The sequence below is a fragment of the Nelusetta ayraudi genome, unplaced genomic scaffold (genome assembly GCF_046127955.1).
Source record: "Nelusetta ayraudi isolate G7.1 ecotype Tasmania unplaced genomic scaffold, CSIRO-AGI_Nayr_v1 ptg000097l, whole genome shotgun sequence".
Taxonomy (NCBI): domain Eukaryota; kingdom Metazoa; phylum Chordata; class Actinopteri; order Tetraodontiformes; family Monacanthidae; genus Nelusetta; species Nelusetta ayraudi.
This window is the reverse complement of record NW_027466147.1, coordinates 1,445,128-1,462,781: the sequence shown is the minus strand read 5'-3', so window position 1 is coordinate 1,462,781 and position 17,654 is coordinate 1,445,128. Positions and strand designations below refer to the sequence as shown.

The window sequence follows — 17,654 nt, the reverse complement described above, 5'->3', positions numbered from 1 at the left end:
GATAGACAAGTAATACATCCCACCCTTTCCAACCATCAGCTTTATAAGAGCCAACACGACACCTCCACTACTAGAACTGTTTGCAAGCCACCTGAAAACTGAGCTGAAGATGGAACGCTTGATTGTCAGGGCAGTCTTCTGGACGGTTACTATTCTCCTCGGCTGTCTCGGAGTTCAATCTAAACCCATTAATCCATTGGACTCCAATATTGCTTTAATGCGGAGAGCAGTCGATTGTGTAAGTTTATTTTTATTTTTTAAGAGCAATCTTATGGCACCGCATGATGACTTTCTGCTCACTTTAATGATACTAATCCTAATGTACTTTTGTCAATACAGCCTCTACCAAATACGACATTCTACACCCCTTCGAATTATGATGTAAGTGAATATCTTCTGACTTTTTTTTAATTTTGTAAAGTTTGGGTTATTACAGTGGGAAACATGGGCAGTTTAAAGGGGAGGGAGGTATCCGTATTGGTGAGAAACACGGTGAAAGTGTCACACCGAGGCGACAAGGCTGTCATCAATGAGCTGGAGCTCAAGTGTTACGGTTCAGCGCCGTGCTACAACAAAACCACATGAGAAGATAGTCGAGTACAGGAAGCGAGCTCGCCAGGTGTTGATGTTTTGCACCGCCGTGGCAGCTCTGACTTGGCCGTGTGCATGCACGCGTTAACCATTTTCTTTCATCTGTCATTTCACAGAGAGAGTGTATTCCTGCAGCCGTGCGATGCGTTATGGCGGAACTCGAAGGGGTGGTCCAAACGGAATGCGAAGACCCTGACAATTACGTGGCGGGTGCGTTAGACTTTTGGGAGTCCGTGCAGCGCGGTAACACGCTGGGCAACTCCGGCGACGAGGTAAGCACTTCTCCCAGCGCGACAGTGTGCGAAGACGACAAGACGTCCTTCGCCGTGACTAAAACCGACTTGTCATTCTTTTGGCACACAGATGACAGCCAGCAAGTGTCAGTGTGAACTCTGGCCCGAGACTCCCTTCCACACCTTCCTCAATGCAGCAGAATCTTTGATCCAGGCCATCAACACCCAAGACCAGACTTAAAGAAACTGCAGTGCAACGTGGCCAGCCTCGCTCGGAAGAGGCGAAAGTGACCACAGAGTCGACCAATGATTGTGCAGCTGATTGTTATGCAAAGGAGATATTCGTCCGGCCACTTTGAAGCTCTGCCCTAACTGATAACACTGCAGCAACTTCAGAAAGGTCTGACTGAATGTCTTGTAAGCTGATTGCTAGAATATCTATAACTACATTTTAATTTATAATGTATTTACACAATATTATTATTAGAAGCGGCTGTGAAATGAGTTTGAGAAATTCTCATCTTCTCCCAATGTTGAATGTAAGCTTATGTTTCACTTTTAATCCATTTGTATTTATTTTCCAGTATATTTATTGTGGATGTATGACGCAGTGCGTTGGTGTTTAAACACTTGACAGAGTGACATGTTTCGGGTTGACTGTGTTTTCTGTCGGATTCCTCTTTAGCACACTTTACTACACATACATTGAAGGGACAGGTCAATGTTTTGCCACAATCCCTATAGTCATATTGAGCAGGCACGTTCCCGTTAATGATAGGAGACTCTTGTTCTGAGATCTGTCTTAGAGGTGAGCGTGATACACCCCCCTCCCTCGACACTCAAACACACAATACAACAACTCCAAAACACTCTGGTGGACAAGTTATGACCTACACATTCACCATAATTTGAAATAATACTGTATGTATATATATATACAGAAACTTGAAACTACATTCTTGACTAAACGACTGGGCGAAGGTGCACAGTATGAATCTACCAAAATCCCTTTGAAGTGAGCACAAAGACGATAGTCACAAATAAAATGTATCTACGCACCTATGATTAAAAGGTGATAAGCTGCAGTAACAACAATTACCAAGACTCCTGGCTACCCCAGCAAGAGATTTCACTGGGCACATCATTTTTTTTTTTTTACCCTAATATTTGTGTCTAATGAAACACATACAAGACCACAGCACACATTATACAAATCTTTCTGCACAGCATCAGCAAAAACAGGTAGCACAGCTTTCTCGAGCTCATGTCTTAAATGTGTTCACTCGGTAACCACATCAAGCAGGTTGTATTTCCTGTTTACCACTAAACCTGAAGGCAGAACCTCAGAGACTGCCCCCCCCTTAACCTGAAATTACAAATGACAATGATTTCGGTCAACTACACTTAATGGATAGATTGCTGTGACGCGAAGGCGAAAAGAACATTCATGAGTTGGAAAAGTGTGAAGGATGGATTCATAGTGAGGTGAGATAAAAGCACTAAAGAGCGGATAGCACGGGTTGACAAATAAAACCAGCTTTCGTCTCACAATACTCGCACACTGTGGGTGGGGGCAGCATGATGGAAATGTCAACGGTGAAGCATGTAAAAGTACAACACAACAAGTTCCAAAATTCAGGTTGCCAATGAGACAAAATGTTTATTTGGATGTCGATGCAGAATAAGCCACAGACAGTGAGGCGAGAGATCAAACCATCGCTGCAACAACTTTTGACTGTACGTGCATGTGCACGGTCCTTTCAAACATGGCATTGCATAACAAAATGAAAACAAAGACAAAGAAAACCCCTATACAATTAGCATGCACTTTACTCTAATTAGCTATACAAAAGTAAAAAGTGGGCAGATCTCCTTGAGCACTTTAAGATTATGCTACAAATGCCGCATACAAAAATAAACAACCAAGTGAGTGTAAACCCAAGACAGTACATACAACCAAGCGCTTGATCCTTGGACACAACTTCCCCGAGTGCACACTGCTGGTCGCATCCATTGCTCAAAGCTTCTTGAACACGGCTGGCTACCGTTTTGCATGACCTCTCAAACACTCAAGTGAAAATGATCCTGTGCAGCACACACAGGAAACCGAGCATTTCCTGAGTGTGTATGGGCTGCATTAAGAAGATAGAGATCAACATGGGGCACACGGACAAACTGGTGACTGTGCGCGAGCGAGATCTCGTACGACAGATGTTTTAGTTTGTTTTCTTATCTCATTGCACAAAGCAATTGCGTCCCATGTATTGAGTACATGGAGAACGCTGTGCATGTTTTAAATCACAGAGCACACATTTACTACTGTACAGCTTGTTGGCCAGCCACTGCAAGATGCTTGAGTCGTTTCTGGGAGGGATGTTTTGTTTTAAAGCAACGTCCAACACAGTTCTCTTCCTCTCAGAAACACCACGTTAGCCAAACACAGTCAATCATCTCAAATTCCATGTTTGATGTTGAATTAGATCATTGAATTTACCCAAGGAAACGGTGGAGAGTTTTGCCCTGGTTGATGCAGGGATGATTGGTCGAGTTCACTCCCAGGTAAAGCCCAGGAAACAAAACGCACAGGGAGGCGGCATTCAGTTACTATGTCCCCCAATTATGGAACAGCCTGCCGGAGAGCCTCAGCGCCGCAGTGACTGCTGATGACTCATCTTTTTAGTCAGGCCTTTAACTGACTTGGTTTAACCCCAATCTTATTCATTTTATGCTCCAACTCCTATCTTTTACAGTTTTACTATTATATTTTATTGTATATTATATATAATTAACTTTTTACTTTCTTATTACATCTCTTACAGCCTTTTTTCTACCTTTTACCCCATTTTACTCTATCTTACTTATATTATTTCACGTCATTAATGTGGTATTTTTATTTTTTATTACAGTTTACTGTTTTAAGCCCCTCAGTTGTTAGCTTTTATACCATTGATCTTATTTTACTGTTTTGGTCCCTGGTGGCTGGAGGGCTCTGCGCCTTGGTGTGGGGCCTCCTGTCTGCCTGAGCTGGGGCTGCCCCGGTGGCGGCGCCCCCTGCAGACATTTTATGTTAAGTTTATGTTTTCTTTATTTGTTGTAAAGCACTTTGAGCTCCTCTCTGTATGAAATGTGCCATAGAAATTAAGTTTGAATTGTGTTTTTTTTTTTTACTGGCCAATACTGCAAATCCATTCACGACTACACTACCAGTGAAAAGTTTGGACTCACCCTATGAATTTAATGTCTTTTCTTTCATTCTCATGACTATTGACATTGCAGTTTCTCACTAATGACATCAAAACTACGTATATACACACACAATAAAAGTGTCAAATAACTTTATAATTTTATAATTTAAATTCTTCAAAACACCGTTCATAAAAGGCACATTTAGAGTTATTTAACTTGTTTTTCCTTGCTGCATAATTACGTATATCTTGCTTATATATTTGATGTCTTCAGTATTTATCTACAGTGTAGAAAGCTGTAAAGACAAAAAAAAATAAAAAAAATTGCATGAGGTGTGTCCAGTCTTTTGACTGGTAGTGTACGTGATTGCAAAAAAAGTCTGTTTTTCTCTGTCTGCTCAACATGCTTGCATGTACAGTTCCCATAAAAAGCATTCCTTGACAATCCAGACAGCTTTGTGAGGTCTACTTGTTGTCTCCTGCTGTTTGTTGGTGAGAAGAATGAAAATGTTTTTGGCAGAATTGCTTTTGTTTGATTTCTAGACAAAAAAGAAATAACCTTAGTGTAACTTGTATTTTTTTTTATTTTCTTTTGTTTTTTTTTTTAATCTTAGCAGCCATACAATCGGTTCAGTTTTGATAACTCACAACAGTATACCGTTATTTGGTAAAATAAACAATGAAAAGACAAACAGTCTTATTTTAAGAACAGAGAAAGACTTTTTTTTTGTAAAATTGTGATTGCGAACATTGAAGAATCCAGACACAGGTTTTTCCATGGTACTGCCTTAAACTAGAGATATTTGACACACCTTTGTGTGGTTTCTTTTTTTTGCAAATTAAACTTAGCCTAAATTGTCTTTGTTTTTTTTTCTGTGTGAGTTAGGTGTTAAAGTTATCACTCACTGAAGCCTTGACAAGCCAGGAGCCAAAGCCCTGCTGCAACAGGTACGCCCTCAGTACACTCTTGGCCTCCTGGTATGGCTTTGCCATTCTCTTTAGGGGGGGAAATATAATGAGTCAAGAAGAAGAAAGGAAAACAAATCTAACAAAATTCTATTTAAAGGCAGAGGAACTGAAATAAGAATAAAACCACAATACAAACGTCATTTTACCTTAAATAAACACACACAGATAACCCCCCACCCACACCGCAGAAACAGTCAATCAAAAAATGGCAGGGCACTGAGGAACCATAAGAGTAAGGACACCCGACCCAGTGCGGAGCCCCCCCCCACGGCTAAAAACTAAATAACTCGGCTAAAAGACAACGCAAGAAAAGAAGATCTTGAAACTATAAGTCAGTGGAATAAAAGGACCTACAAGTAAGAAGACAGTAAAATAGAATAAAAGATAAGACAATCTGCTTTAAAAGCATGACGGCATTACCTTAGCCTCCCTGTAGGAGCTGGTGGCCAGCAGGTCCTCCCTCTGAGCCCCTTTGGCCAACAGCTTGAAGCGGTGAAGCATCGCTGCTTTGCACAGCCGGCTTGCCAGAGCCGAGCCGCTCTTAAAGGGAGACCTGAGACAGGCGGACGTATCAATGGAGGATTTACGACCAAAGAGAGTTTCGTTCGAGATACAGTTTTTCCAAAAGGAACTCTGCACTTGTTAACCAGGCCACATTAGCTGTGTTTCCATGACACAAAAAAAATCACAGTTAAAAAATTGGGAATGGAAACAGCTAAATTTCGAAAAAGTTCTCAAAAATGGCTAAAATGTTTTGACGTATCATATACAGGTACATCGCAAAAGTGTCATGGAAGCACTTCTTTCCCGCTTTTACACGTCACTGCTCACTTGACGTTCGGGGTCACACGGACCGTTCAATTCAAGTGAAAATAGTGTGTAAGTGCACTTGGTCAAAATGTTTGAAATATCGCTTTTATCTTTCAAAAACCCGTCATGGAAAAGCAGCATGGACTCCTTACTCCTCTGTGGTCTTGCCCTCCAGACCATCCACCACTTCCACAGAGCTGTCTCCATCGCTCCAGTTGACGCAGTGTGTCATCGGGCCGCCGCGAGTGCCATGGGGCACCGGCGAGGGCACAAGGCTGACGTGGGGCCTCATCATGCAGTAGTACGTGGGCAGACGGGGAGTAATGCCTTCCACGCGCTGGCAGACGGACATCTCCATGCCACGGACATCAGTGCAGCTGGAGTCACCTGGGGAACAAAGACAATAAAAATCACAAACATAACCGCACTAATTCATTGGAATATTAGGGGGAGGAGCCAGCGGGTGGGTGAGGAGGAGGAGGAGGAGGAGGACATCACGACTTTTGGGGGGGGAGGGGAATGAGGATAAATGAAGGTAATGTTTCTATTAGACAGCAGTTTACAAGAAAGCATAAAACAACCCTTAAAAAATAAAGGAACCGCAACTTTTCCTTTCATGAGATTACTCACAATAAAAGAGGAAGTCAATGCAATGTTGCATTTCAGTGAAATTAGTTTCCTGCTACTTCTCTATTTCACGGAGATCAGTGCCAACACACACGCCTCGGTGCACCGCAGGTAAGAATGCAAGACACAAATACGATATTTGCCAACCTCAAACGTCTGAAGGGAGATTTGCCGCGTTCACTCACCGACAAGGATGCTTTGCACGTAGACGGGCTCGATGAAGTGGCTGAGCAACGCTCCCTGGTATCCAAGCACCTGCCACTGAGTCAGCTTGTCAGTGGCGGACATGCTCACCATCTTGGAGGAGGGATGATCCAGAGCCGGCGACAGAATCGAGAACACCTTGAAGGAAAACACACATCGACAGTGTAGTTGCGCAGGAGGGTGCAGGCGACGGATGTGACGCGGCGAGAAATACCTTTCCCTCCACTGACAGGTGGAGGCTGATCTCGTCGTTGGCCTGCCACGCTGACAGAGAGAAGGGTTTCAGTCGCCTGCGAGGCAAGAAAAGGAATCACTTGTTGAAAACAAATGTTTTTTTTTGTTTGTTTTTTTTAACAGCAAAAAATGAAATTACAGGTAACCCAAACTAAAAATGGAATAGGAAACACTGACAGTTTTGAGGGGATCTGAGCCACTCCCTTTGGTAGCTGGTTGACGTAGAGGTGAAGAGAGATGCCGCTCTTCAGGCTCAGGAGGCCGCTGTCGCTGTTCTGCTGGAAGACCGACTTGGCCGTCAGACTGGATGTTTGGCTGTAGAACATCAGCAGGTGTCGATACAGGAACCTGCCAGAGCAGCACAGGTCAGGCCATCGCGTTTCTGATGAAATGCCCAGCAAGAGCATCCAACAGTAAACGCACAAATGCAAAGAATCATTGCATTACACTGTACGTCTGCTCTTTGCAGTGCTGCACCCCGATCTCAATTATTCATCCCAGTTTCATCTTGCCCAGTTGTAAATTTAATATCTGCATAACGGTTTATGTTGTGTATTACTGTCTTCCTGTTGCATTTGTTTCGGTAGGACCGTGTTGACTGCCTCCTATTGAGTGTCATTGTCTGTCGGTTTGTGTCTCCTGTGCCCCTGTTTTTATATACTATGACCCCTGTTTCCTTTTTGTGTGTTTTTAATGGTTCTCAACATCAGGCCAGAGGACTGTGGTTGAAAATTAGCCTTTGGCTAACAACGGCACATTGACAGGAATGTAAATGAGTGTGCATTGTCCTCTTCAAACAAACAAACAGCATATTGTTCACGAAGCATTTGCAGCAAACTGCTGCTGCCGCCGCCTCTGGCCGGGACTACTGCTGATCTTCCATGTAAACCTTTTCCTTGTGCTTATTTATACTTGTAAGATTGTATAATGTACCCCTAACGCTGTCTCCGCACAGTCCGCAGTCTACCACCTTCAAACTCCAACAGAAAATGGATCAAGTCGGTGGATCAGGCCGTCCGCCAGATATCTGATACTTATATTCATATCAGAGCTGGTACTGACACGGCAGTGGACTGGTCCAATCTCTAGTTTATGGGCTCCTCTCACCCATTACACCCTTATGACCCGTTTGTATCGAGGTATAAATTCAATGAACCCAGGTTCACATGACAGAACATTCACACAGGAACTTGGTGTCATCTAACCTCATGAGAGATCTCCGTGCAGCAACAACCGCATGCGAGTCATGCACGATGCGCCCATTCGACGAGGCGCTCTCTTTTGCATTGATGTCACCCGTACCGACAGCCACCACCGTGCATCCGCCAACTGGAGTGTGAAAAGAGATTTTAGTAAAACACAAACGCAAATTCTGCACCGTGAGTTGTCTCAGTGCACACCTTAACTTCCAATTATATCCAACTGGTTTAAGGACTTCAAAACGGTTTCTTACCAAAATGACCAGCTGTTAAGCACCTACTTAACTGTGGTGACTTACGAGACTGGGTGAAGAATGCTGCTGTGGTGCCAGCGCAAGCGGAGAACTCTGGGTGGCCGTTCATGAGTTTTGCCAGCTGATCCCTGACATCCAGTGGAATCTTTAGGCTGCCTGAACTCCTCTTTTCTAAACACCAAAAAGAAGACATTATGAAAAATTCAGACTTTAACTTTATCCAACACAATCATAGCTTTCTCTTCTGTTTTGTTTTTTTTGTCCTGAACAAAACCAACATTTCAATTCACCTCCAGTCATAAGCCCCAATTCCACTGCCCAAAAAACGTGGGTTTTTTTTGAAAATAATCGGCATTTGGTGGTCAAACGACCCGGCAAACAACCCGCGTCAAAATCGGCTCCGCACTAATCGGCATGCGGTGGAATCTGTAAACCCGGGACAACACCACCTTTTTTACCTGCCGCACAGGGTGACGTTGAGCGTAACGTGCGCTAAATCATAATATCGCACCAGTCGCGGCGTATATCAAGCACTGATGCAAAAGTCTTCGATCACGTTCCATCAGCCACGACAGCCAAAAGTGGCCAACAACTAAGAACACTGGCCACCGCCGGACTCTTGAATTCTGTAGAACTTCATCATGCGATCTCAGCGCGATGACGTCAGCAGACACGCAGCGGCGAAAGCGGAGGGGGTGACACCCCGCTGTGTTTGGTGCGTGGACACGGAACTCAATGCCGATTGCTTCCGCGACGTCCCGCGTCCAAAAACATGGTGTCATCCCGCTAATTTTAGTGGAACAGAGGCTATACACAAACATCCGCCTCAATGCCAGCTTAATTACCATGAGAAATCCTGATACGCGTATAAACTTGTATGAACTTACCAGGGATAAGCCTGGAGGGACGGATGTCAGACGTGGGTGTCTGCTCTTCCAAAGGTGGCGAGACTAGAAGAAACAAAAACACAGACCTCAGTCAACATCCAACTGTAAAACCTTTTTTTTCATTATAAATTCCATAATTACACCAGATAAGCTCCCTAACCTTGCGCGCCATGATTACTACACATTTCCAACGTGGGGAGAAACTCTCGCAGAGCCAGTTCTGCTGCACTGTGCCGAGCTTCTTTCTTGGTGGTCCCTATTCCAGTTTTGTACTGGATCCCATCAATCACGGCACAAAAGGCAAAACGCAAATATGGTATGTTGTCTGGAAACAGAGTGGAAAAATGTTTTGAGGAAAATCCTGGGCTTGATTAAACAAGATTTTAGTGGAGACACTCAAACCAAATAAGGGAAACCCTAATTTCAGTGCCTGTGATGTAAAGGTCTGGAATATATGCGCTGAATAATGAAATGCAAAGTGTTTAAATTTACCAGAAGTCCCCGTCTCCTTCAGCTCCAAGTGGAGCTCCAAACTCTGAGCAAGCTGATGAAGCAGGGCCAGGCCATTCACCTCACTTTCCCTGTATCTTTTAATGAGCACATCCATTGGGACTTTGTCTTTGACACCCTGGCCTTTTAAAACGGAATAAGATAGAATTCTTTCAAAACAGGAAACCAAAAAAATAAAAAAAATTAAAAAAATAGATCTCAGTGGATAGGAAGAAAAATAGTTACTTTTAAAACAATTGTGAAATGTTTATCTTTTATGGAGTTGTGGACCATACCTCTCCATTTGGCATTGCCGCTCGAGGTGTGTCGGGGTTCATCATTTACATTCTGCCAGGGCCTTGAGGCAAAGGCTCCCCTTGAACCTCGGAACGAAGCGCCCAATGGAAGCATGCAGACGGCAGTAACTGTAGACAGCCAAGATGTTCTTTACCTCTGAAACAAACAAAATAACAAAAGCAAATCACACAAGTCATGTCGACGTCACATATGTATTAAAATATCACAGATTTTAAGCCATAAATCAATCCAGAATTAAAAGCGCACTTCGTTCGCGTTGGTCTCGTTGGGTGGGCTGAAAACTGGGTTTTGTCTTTTAAGGCGATTGAGCTAAACAGAAAAGTGAAACAGAAAGCCATTACAGTACAGGACGCAAACGTGCCATTGTGTTCAACACAAAACATGTAGCCTAATTGCCATGTCTCGCACAGTGGCTGCATTAGCAGGTCATTTGCGTCTGTAACACCCACTCAAAAGCTTAATTCAATCATTCAAGACATAATATTTACCGCGTTACATCAGACAAAAAAATCGGAGTGCCAACACTGATGACGTTTTCCATGACATTGACTTCCACACGCATGTCCGATGTCAAAACTGTGTTGGCTAACCTCCGTTTAATTACGGCGCTAGCGCGTTCCAGCGAACTCATGCTAAGCTAAACTAGCTCCTCCCAGACTCCTGGTACACGTGGCCACAGCTGAGTGCGTCAATCTATGGTCCAAGGAAACGTCAGAATAAGCCAAACATACGATACTGTCTTCAAAGCGAAACTGTGACAGTTTGAAGATAAACACGTATATGTTTAACATTTACCGGGGTCTTGTGGTGGTGGTCCACGCAACGAGCGCCTGCTTTGCACCTGCACCGAAAATCGCGGGCGTGATAATTGGTCTGCAGAGATGGTTGGAGAAAAACGAAGATGCACTACACAGCAACAGCAAAAGTCAGCATCCTTGATCGTGGGCGGCAGTTTTTGTTTTCCTTGTCGTTTTGCGAAAGGAAAACTCGCACACGCGAGTGATAGACGGATAGATTTTTCAGCATGAAAAGAACTCAACTGTAAAGAGAGAGAGAAAAAAGAATGCTTTAGAATACAAATTGAAATAAACATAACAAAAATAGAAAGGAATCTGACACTTCTTGAATATATCTTTAAATAAATAATATACATTGCAGATGTTCATAATGACATTGTGTGGCATACAGTTGTGCAATGGCAGTTTTTACACACTTAAAGAGAGAGAGAGAGAGATTGTCATGTAGACGTGTGTGATAGAGTGCGTGTCTATCCTTTAGTGCATAGATAGATAGATAGATAGATAGATAGATAGATAGAAGTGCTTTATTGATTGGGGCTCCTCCCGACAAGTGCTGAAGAGCTGTATGTCTGTCAGTGGAGCAGATCTGGATTGTCTATGATGGACAGGAGCATGTTCAGCGTCCGTCGCTCTGCCACCGATGTGTGACTGTCAGGTTCTGTGCCTACCACAGAGCCTGCCTTCTTCCCCAGTCCATCCTCTTGAGTCTGCCCCTGCCAGTACACTACTGCAAACAAGAGGGCGCTCGCTACCACAGGCTGGTAAAAGATCTGTAGCAGCTTCTTGCAGACGTTGAAGGACGCCGGCCTTCTGAGGAAGTTCAGAAGTCTCTGTCCTTTCCGGCACAAAGCATCTGTGTTGACAGTCTAGTCCAGTTTATTGTCCAGATGTACCCCCAGGTATTTGTAGGTGTTTATGATCTCGACACAGTCTCCTTTGATTAGAGAAGGCCCAGGGTGCGGTCTGGTTCTCCTAAAGTCAGCCACCATCTCCTTGGTAGTGGTGATGTTGTTGAGCGGCATGAGGTTGGAGTCACACCAACGGACAAAGTCCTGGCTCAGCTCTCTGTACTCGTCCTCCTGTCCACGACTGATGCAACCCACGATAGCCGTGTCATCCGCGACGTGAGGTCTGCCATTCCCCCAGGTGTGGTCCTACTCCCATCTCTGTCAGTTTGTCCCTGAGGGGCTGAGGCCTAGATAGTGTTGAAGAAATGTAATCATCACAGCACCACTGCCTCTGTCCAGGTGGGAGAGAGATCGATGGAAGATGATGACATGCTCTACTCCCACCTTCTCCCGGTAAGCAAACTGCAGAGGGTTGAGAACTTGTGGGAGTAGGTGGGCTCAGAGATATCGCCACTGAATCTTGTGGCAGGGAAAGAATCATCCTCAACCCTGTCACACAATTCTTTTTTTTTAGTCAGAATTTCCACAAATGCTTCACCAAAAGATGAAAAACAGTTTAAAACATTTTTCACTTCGCATGATAAAAGAAAACAAACTTCATTGTGAGGTTATGACGAGAGATATTTTGAGGTTTCTGATTGTCTTGTCTTTGAAAGAAGCACTACAAAGTGAAACATGGCCTTCTTCTGTCGACATGCCAGAGCGATTGTGGTTGTGGTGTACGCGTAGAAGCAGCTACCTTCAGAGCTGACATACATTTACTCACTGCAAAGATCAAACTCCTACTCTTACTCTCAGCACTGACCAACAAGTTAAGTTAAGTTTAGCATACGGCCTTGTTGTTGTTTTCTTCTGCGCATAGTGGATGTGCGAAATGACTTGCCATTGTGGTTTTGGAATTTCCCCCAAATCACTACTAAAAATACCTCATTTTGGCAACTCGTGGGCCAGCGAGAAACATTAATGTTACATTTGTACATACATACAAATGTTTTTTTTTTTATTATATTTATTATATAACATTTTTATGATGTTTATTGGAATGAGAATCTAGGATATTTAATGGAAAAGCATTTCTTTTTCTGTGGTCACAGCCATATTTCCCACTCAGGAAAATATTTTCCAGTCCAAGTGATTGTCATGAACGAAGTTTTTCCTCTGCATTTGACCCATCCCCTGAGGCAGCGGAAAAGATGTAAAGTTTTTACTCTGCATTTGACCCATCCCCTGAGGGAGCGGTGGACAGCAGTGCAGCACCTGGGAATCATTGGGTGATCTAACCCCCAAAGTCCAGCCCCGAATACCGAGTGCCAAGCAGGGAGGCAATGGCTACCATTGTTACAGGCTTGGGCATCACCCGGCCGGGGGTTGAATCCACAACCTACCAGTCTCAGGGCTGACACTCTACCACTGAACCGCTGAGCTGGTTTAGGACTTCATCATGTTTGGATGCTGCTAATAAATGTTACCGTCACCCTGAATTGACTTTGCAACTAAAAAATGTACACACAAAGCAGAGGGGATGGGAAGTTGGAGTTGAGTTTATTTTGCCCTAAAAACCTGCTGGGTCTATCACAATTATGCCAATTTCATCTTAACTACAAATATGAGTTGACTATTTGTAAACCTGGCGCTGTTCTTTGGAGTGACTGATTTGTGTGTCATCACTTGTGCTGAAGTTGAGTGCTAGAAGAAATGTCTCAGGTGTCACTACTTAGGTCACTACATGGCTAAAGTCTACTGTGGTCTCAGTGATTTCATATCCCACCTCGCACCACGAAAGAGCCCCCCAACCGTTTTGGAACAGCGATTACTAATTGTGAGAATCGGAGAGCAAAATGGAACACGCAGCCCACAGTCGGCCTGCATGGAGTGAAGGTCACCACAGGAACAAACGTGGTTTTAGCACCCCCACGCAGGTACGAGAGAATATAATCCCCTGTCATACTTAGAAAAGCGAAAGGACATGGAATGAAATGAGTCGACACGCCTCATCCTCCCTAATAATCGGCCCCATGTGCAGCAAAAGGAAAAAATAAGATGAGTCACTCCACCGGCGTGCTTCTCACCACGTTTCCCCTATTAATGAAGGTGTGTGTGTGTGCGCGTGCGATGTTTTCCACTTTAATCCCCATGGAAAAAAAAAAGGGGGGTAGAAAAATGTGGAGGAGTGAACAAAACATCCTGAATTGTTTGAAAATCGTTACTATAATTGCACCAAATACAATAGTCAAGACAACTAGATAATAGTTAATAAACCCACGTGACTGAGGAGAGTCAAGAGTTTCAGCGTCTTCTTTTTTTTTTTTTTTTTTCTTTTTTCCTGGAGTTGTTTATTCAGAATGGAAACAACACAATCATAACTGAAACCTTCAACACTGGAAACAGCGCTCTGGTGCAGCCGTTATTAATAGCCTTGCACGTCTACGCACGCTCACTGATTTGGGAAAGCTACACCGCTGAGCTCGACCATATAAGGCCGGTGGAATTTCCCAGAGAGAGTGACATTTGCTTGGGACAATATGATGAAAGATGGTGATTTAGGTTTTTTTTGTGTGTGTGTGTGTTTTTTCCACAGGAAAGAAGAGTAAAAAAAAAAAAAAAAAAAGGGTTCTCTGCCAGCGTGTCAGTTTTGACAGAACAGCAGTTGATTTCCGGGGTCTTGTTTTTCTCTCACGGCGCCAGTTTTTTGTGACTCAAAAAAACTGTGGGTGTGACGTGCTGAGAGCAAAATCGGGAGTGTTGTCTTTATTTTTAATTTATTCATTCATTTGCACTTTTAAATCTCCCAAACTTTTAAAATGCGAAACAGTTCCGATTTTCGACAGTGGAGGGCATCATAGGAGCAAAAATAGAAGCGCAGTGCCTTGTCAGAATGGAACTCCCTTAAGTGACATGCCCATATATTAGGAAAGTGTCAGAGCCAAATATGCTCCTGGCTGGCAGTGAATAATGCTGGCAGGCCTCATCGGTGATGAAAGGACAGGAGTCATGAGGTTAGGCAAGTCAGTTTAAAAAGACCTGCTCTTGCGTCAGCCATTCACAGCTTGTGCAAGCCTGTTCTGTTCAGTACTCGGTGACACGTACTCGCTCCAATCAATTTTTTTTATTTTTTTTTATCTTTCCAGGAAATATCCCTCGTTAAAACAATGCACCGCATTGAAATTTATTGCTTCAATTAAGCTGGCTGAATTTTGTCGAGGGACAGAGAGTTCGGCGGAAACGACGCAAACGTTACGGATTCGCTCTCGCTTCGTGATTTATGATTACAAATAAAAAAAAAAAATATCCAGCTTCCCGGCCACGAAGGCAAACGTGGGGGCCGGTGGCAACGAGCCGCGAGATGCAGCTAATGGGCAGCGGAGATCTCCTCTGAGCTCTTTACTGGACAGAGTGGCCCCAGACCAGGAGGAACCAGAGCCCTAGCGCCCCACGGCTAACGCACGGACGCTCGCTCTGACAAGCGATGAACAACAGCAGCTCTTCTTCAGCCTGCTGCTACTGCTTCTGCTGCTTCTGCCGCTCGCGTTCAGCTGCAGCTCTCCGATGCGTCTCCGCAGCCAAGATTGAATCTTCCCCATTCATTAGACTAAGTGGATGAGGCCCTCTAATAAGGGCTCCCTTCCCCTCAATAATTGCTGTTGATTGGCGTAAATTAGGCCCTAGTTGCCAGACGAGTGATTCTCGACGACGATAATCCGATTCCCAAGTCAAACTAATAGGATTTTAACTCTGGCTTCGGCCTAATGTCCGTCTGCAAACCCTGAGCAGTGGCCCTGCGCCCCAACCAGCCGACGTCCTCTGGATCATATCTGGGCCCTCCCGCGCATGCCAAGCCCCGAGCTGCTGAGCGGCGTGCACGCTTGGCGCCAGGGGTCGGAGGTCAGGTCACCCACGGACCTCGGTGACTCATCCAGTGCACGGTATCAATTGGTTATTCATGCTTGTGGCTTACATCATCGGAGGTGGTGGAGGAAGGCGGGGGAGCATACGTGTGAATGGAAGAGAATGGAGAGGATGTCACATGTCTTTGATCCAACATGGCTCGTTGAACCGGATGCTGATGCTTTTTGTATGTGCGTGTGTGTGTGTGTGTGTGTGTGTGTGTGTGTGTGTGTGTGTGTGGTGGAATCAGATTAAGCCAGCAAACAAGCAGGCAATAAAGCATTGTGTTGCAACCTCTTAGCTCTGGGACATTGGGAAATTTTCCCTGAATTCTGCAGATGCAATTCAAGTATCCACTAAAAAAAAAAATTGAAAAAAAAAAAAATTCTTAGACCCTTTCACAATTAACAAAAAAACAAAAAAACAAAAAAAGAAACCCGCCAGTTAAAGCTGGTTACCTGCGCAGCGATTCCCAACTGGTGCAAGAACTTTCCAATGTGATCAAGGCGACTCATTCACAAAGCCACTCTGCAGTAAAACTGAAACTTTTCCGGTCAGAAGAAAATTCAGTTTGCAGTTTTGATACAAGCGAAACTATCGCTGCGTGCTCTCAGCAAGGCTTGTGGTCACTTCTGCGTCTTGTGCATTTCTTAAAGGGAGGAACCTCAGTGACCCTGCTGCCTCGTACACGCTGATGTGCATACGTTGGGGAAACATCAGTTATCCTCCAGTTATTGCCATATTTAGACAGCGTGAATATGATGCAGATCTGTTTTTGTCTTGGAAGTAACTTTGATAATAATAATAATAATAATAATAATAATAATAATGATAATAATATTAAAAACACACACACACATCTTGGTGCCATTGCGCTCTTTCTCTCAGCTCCAGTTGGTTTGACGTGGAGAGATGGAGACACGCCTACCGATGATCAAAGCATTTTCAAGACGTCTTTCCAGCAAGACGGAGCCCAAAAAGAGGGAGCGCCCTCAATGTTCTTTTGTCATCCACTTGATAAGAGCAGAACGCTACAGCCACGACTAAGGCCCGAGGACTAATGAATCTCCACTCCATTACGGCTGAATCGGACAGATTGCTCTCCCGGAGAAATGAATTGAGTTTTTTGTATTTGTGAGATCATTCTCCCTCCATTAACTGCTCTTTATCCCGTCTCTTCATCACAGGCAAATCAGGTTAGGCTGCCATGATTAGCCGGGGTGGCCTCCCTTTTTAAAAGGTAATTGGGTTTGGCGGCTCAGCTGATAGTGCCATTAGGACCAATAAAGGCTGGGCTTGGCTCATCGAGTGAAACAGATTCTTGGGCGGCAGATGGCAGATGGGAGGGGAAGAGGGGCCGTGATGCACTGAGGCCAAAAACAAAGTTTGTGTAACCAGAGTCGTTCGGGGGCATCCTCTTCGCCCATGCGTCCCTCTCTGGCTGCCCCAAGCCACACCAGCAGCTCCTAAAAGCCCGTTTTCAGCTACGGTGTTTGGCTGCGGCGTTGTTTGATTGTTTTGCCCCAAATACAATGCAGATTTCCAGAGATTGAATATTTAGCCCTGTGTTTACGGCCGTGACGCCGGGTTGTTCACAGACCATGAGTATATTTTTCAGATACTTTAAAGACTTTTACTTTTACGTTTGTACACAAATATCTGTACTTTCTACACCTGACACTATAAAAAAAACAAAAAAAACATGCTCGTTACTTTTGTGTTTAAATGTTATATTCAGTAAGTAATTGACTTATGTTGCTGTTGTGTAGTGTAATATAAACGTGGATCATATTTTAGAGGACCTCAGCTTTGGAGTCACTGCTAATCGTATCATTAATAGCAAAAACATTTTTACCTGAGTACAGTAGTGGAATCAGTACTTTCTCTTTTACCCGCCCAAGTGTTTTTTTTACACAAGCATTTTTACTTAAGTACAGAATGTGAATACTTTCGCCATGTCAGTCAAAATCAAAGGACCAACAACTGAGGAGACGGCTCAATGAGCCTTCAGTGCCTCTTTGTGACATCATAAAGGGCTTTCACCCATTTCCTGGGACGCTG

General features: G+C 44.1%; 1 protein-coding gene and 1 long non-coding RNA gene across 5 annotated transcripts; one reads left to right on the top strand and one right to left on the bottom strand.

Annotated features, from left to right (window-relative positions):
- Window positions 1–805, top strand: LOC142902774 (uncharacterized). The gene is made up of 3 exons (XR_012929140.1): window positions 1–238; window positions 340–381; window positions 708–805. It is a non-coding gene; the product is annotated as an uncharacterized LOC142902774 (long non-coding RNA).
- A 3,547-nt stretch (window positions 806–4,352) lies between these two features.
- Window positions 4,353–11,009, bottom strand: adad1 (adenosine deaminase domain containing 1 (testis-specific)). Of its 4 annotated transcripts, none has more exons than XM_076048024.1 (15): window positions 10,796–11,009; window positions 10,247–10,309; window positions 9,979–10,135; window positions 9,686–9,826; window positions 9,363–9,518; window positions 9,194–9,256; window positions 8,352–8,477; window positions 8,059–8,182; window positions 7,031–7,201; window positions 6,834–6,909; window positions 6,601–6,757; window positions 5,941–6,175; window positions 5,399–5,531; window positions 4,916–5,005; window positions 4,353–4,491 (listed from the first exon to the last, which is right to left on the bottom strand). In XM_076048024.1, the coding sequence occupies exons 3-15, from the start codon at window positions 10,091–10,093 to the stop codon at window positions 4,408–4,410; spliced, it is 1,671 nt and encodes a 556-aa protein (XP_075904139.1). In that variant the 5' UTR covers window positions 10,094–10,135; window positions 10,247–10,309; window positions 10,796–11,009; the 3' UTR covers window positions 4,353–4,407. The 4 variants fall into 4 exon arrangements, with proteins under 4 accessions (XP_075904139.1, XP_075904137.1, XP_075904138.1 ...); XM_076048022.1 differs by having other exon boundaries at window positions 4,355–4,491; window positions 9,354–9,518; XM_076048023.1 differs by lacking the exon at window positions 10,796–11,009 and adding an exon at window positions 10,489–10,699 and having other exon boundaries at window positions 4,355–4,491; window positions 9,354–9,518.
- Window positions 11,010–17,654: the final 6,645 nt, after the last annotated feature.

What these genes read in the sequence shown, in the direction of transcription:
- adad1 (XM_076048022.1), bottom strand. Translation starts at nt 10,093, where the DNA reads ATGCTTCCATTGGGCGCTTCGTTCCGAGGTTCAAGGGGAGCCTTTGCC. An exon ending in GAGGGCAAGACCACAGAGGA is followed by an intron (nt 5,532 to 5,940) that starts GTAAGGAGTCCA and finishes CGCCTGTCTCAG; the next exon opens with GTCTCCCTTTAAGAGCGGCT. An exon ending in CCTGGCTTGTCAAGGCTTCA is followed by an intron (nt 4,492 to 4,915) that starts GTGAGTGATAAC and finishes ACCAACAAACAG; the next exon opens with CAGGAGACAACAAGTAGACC.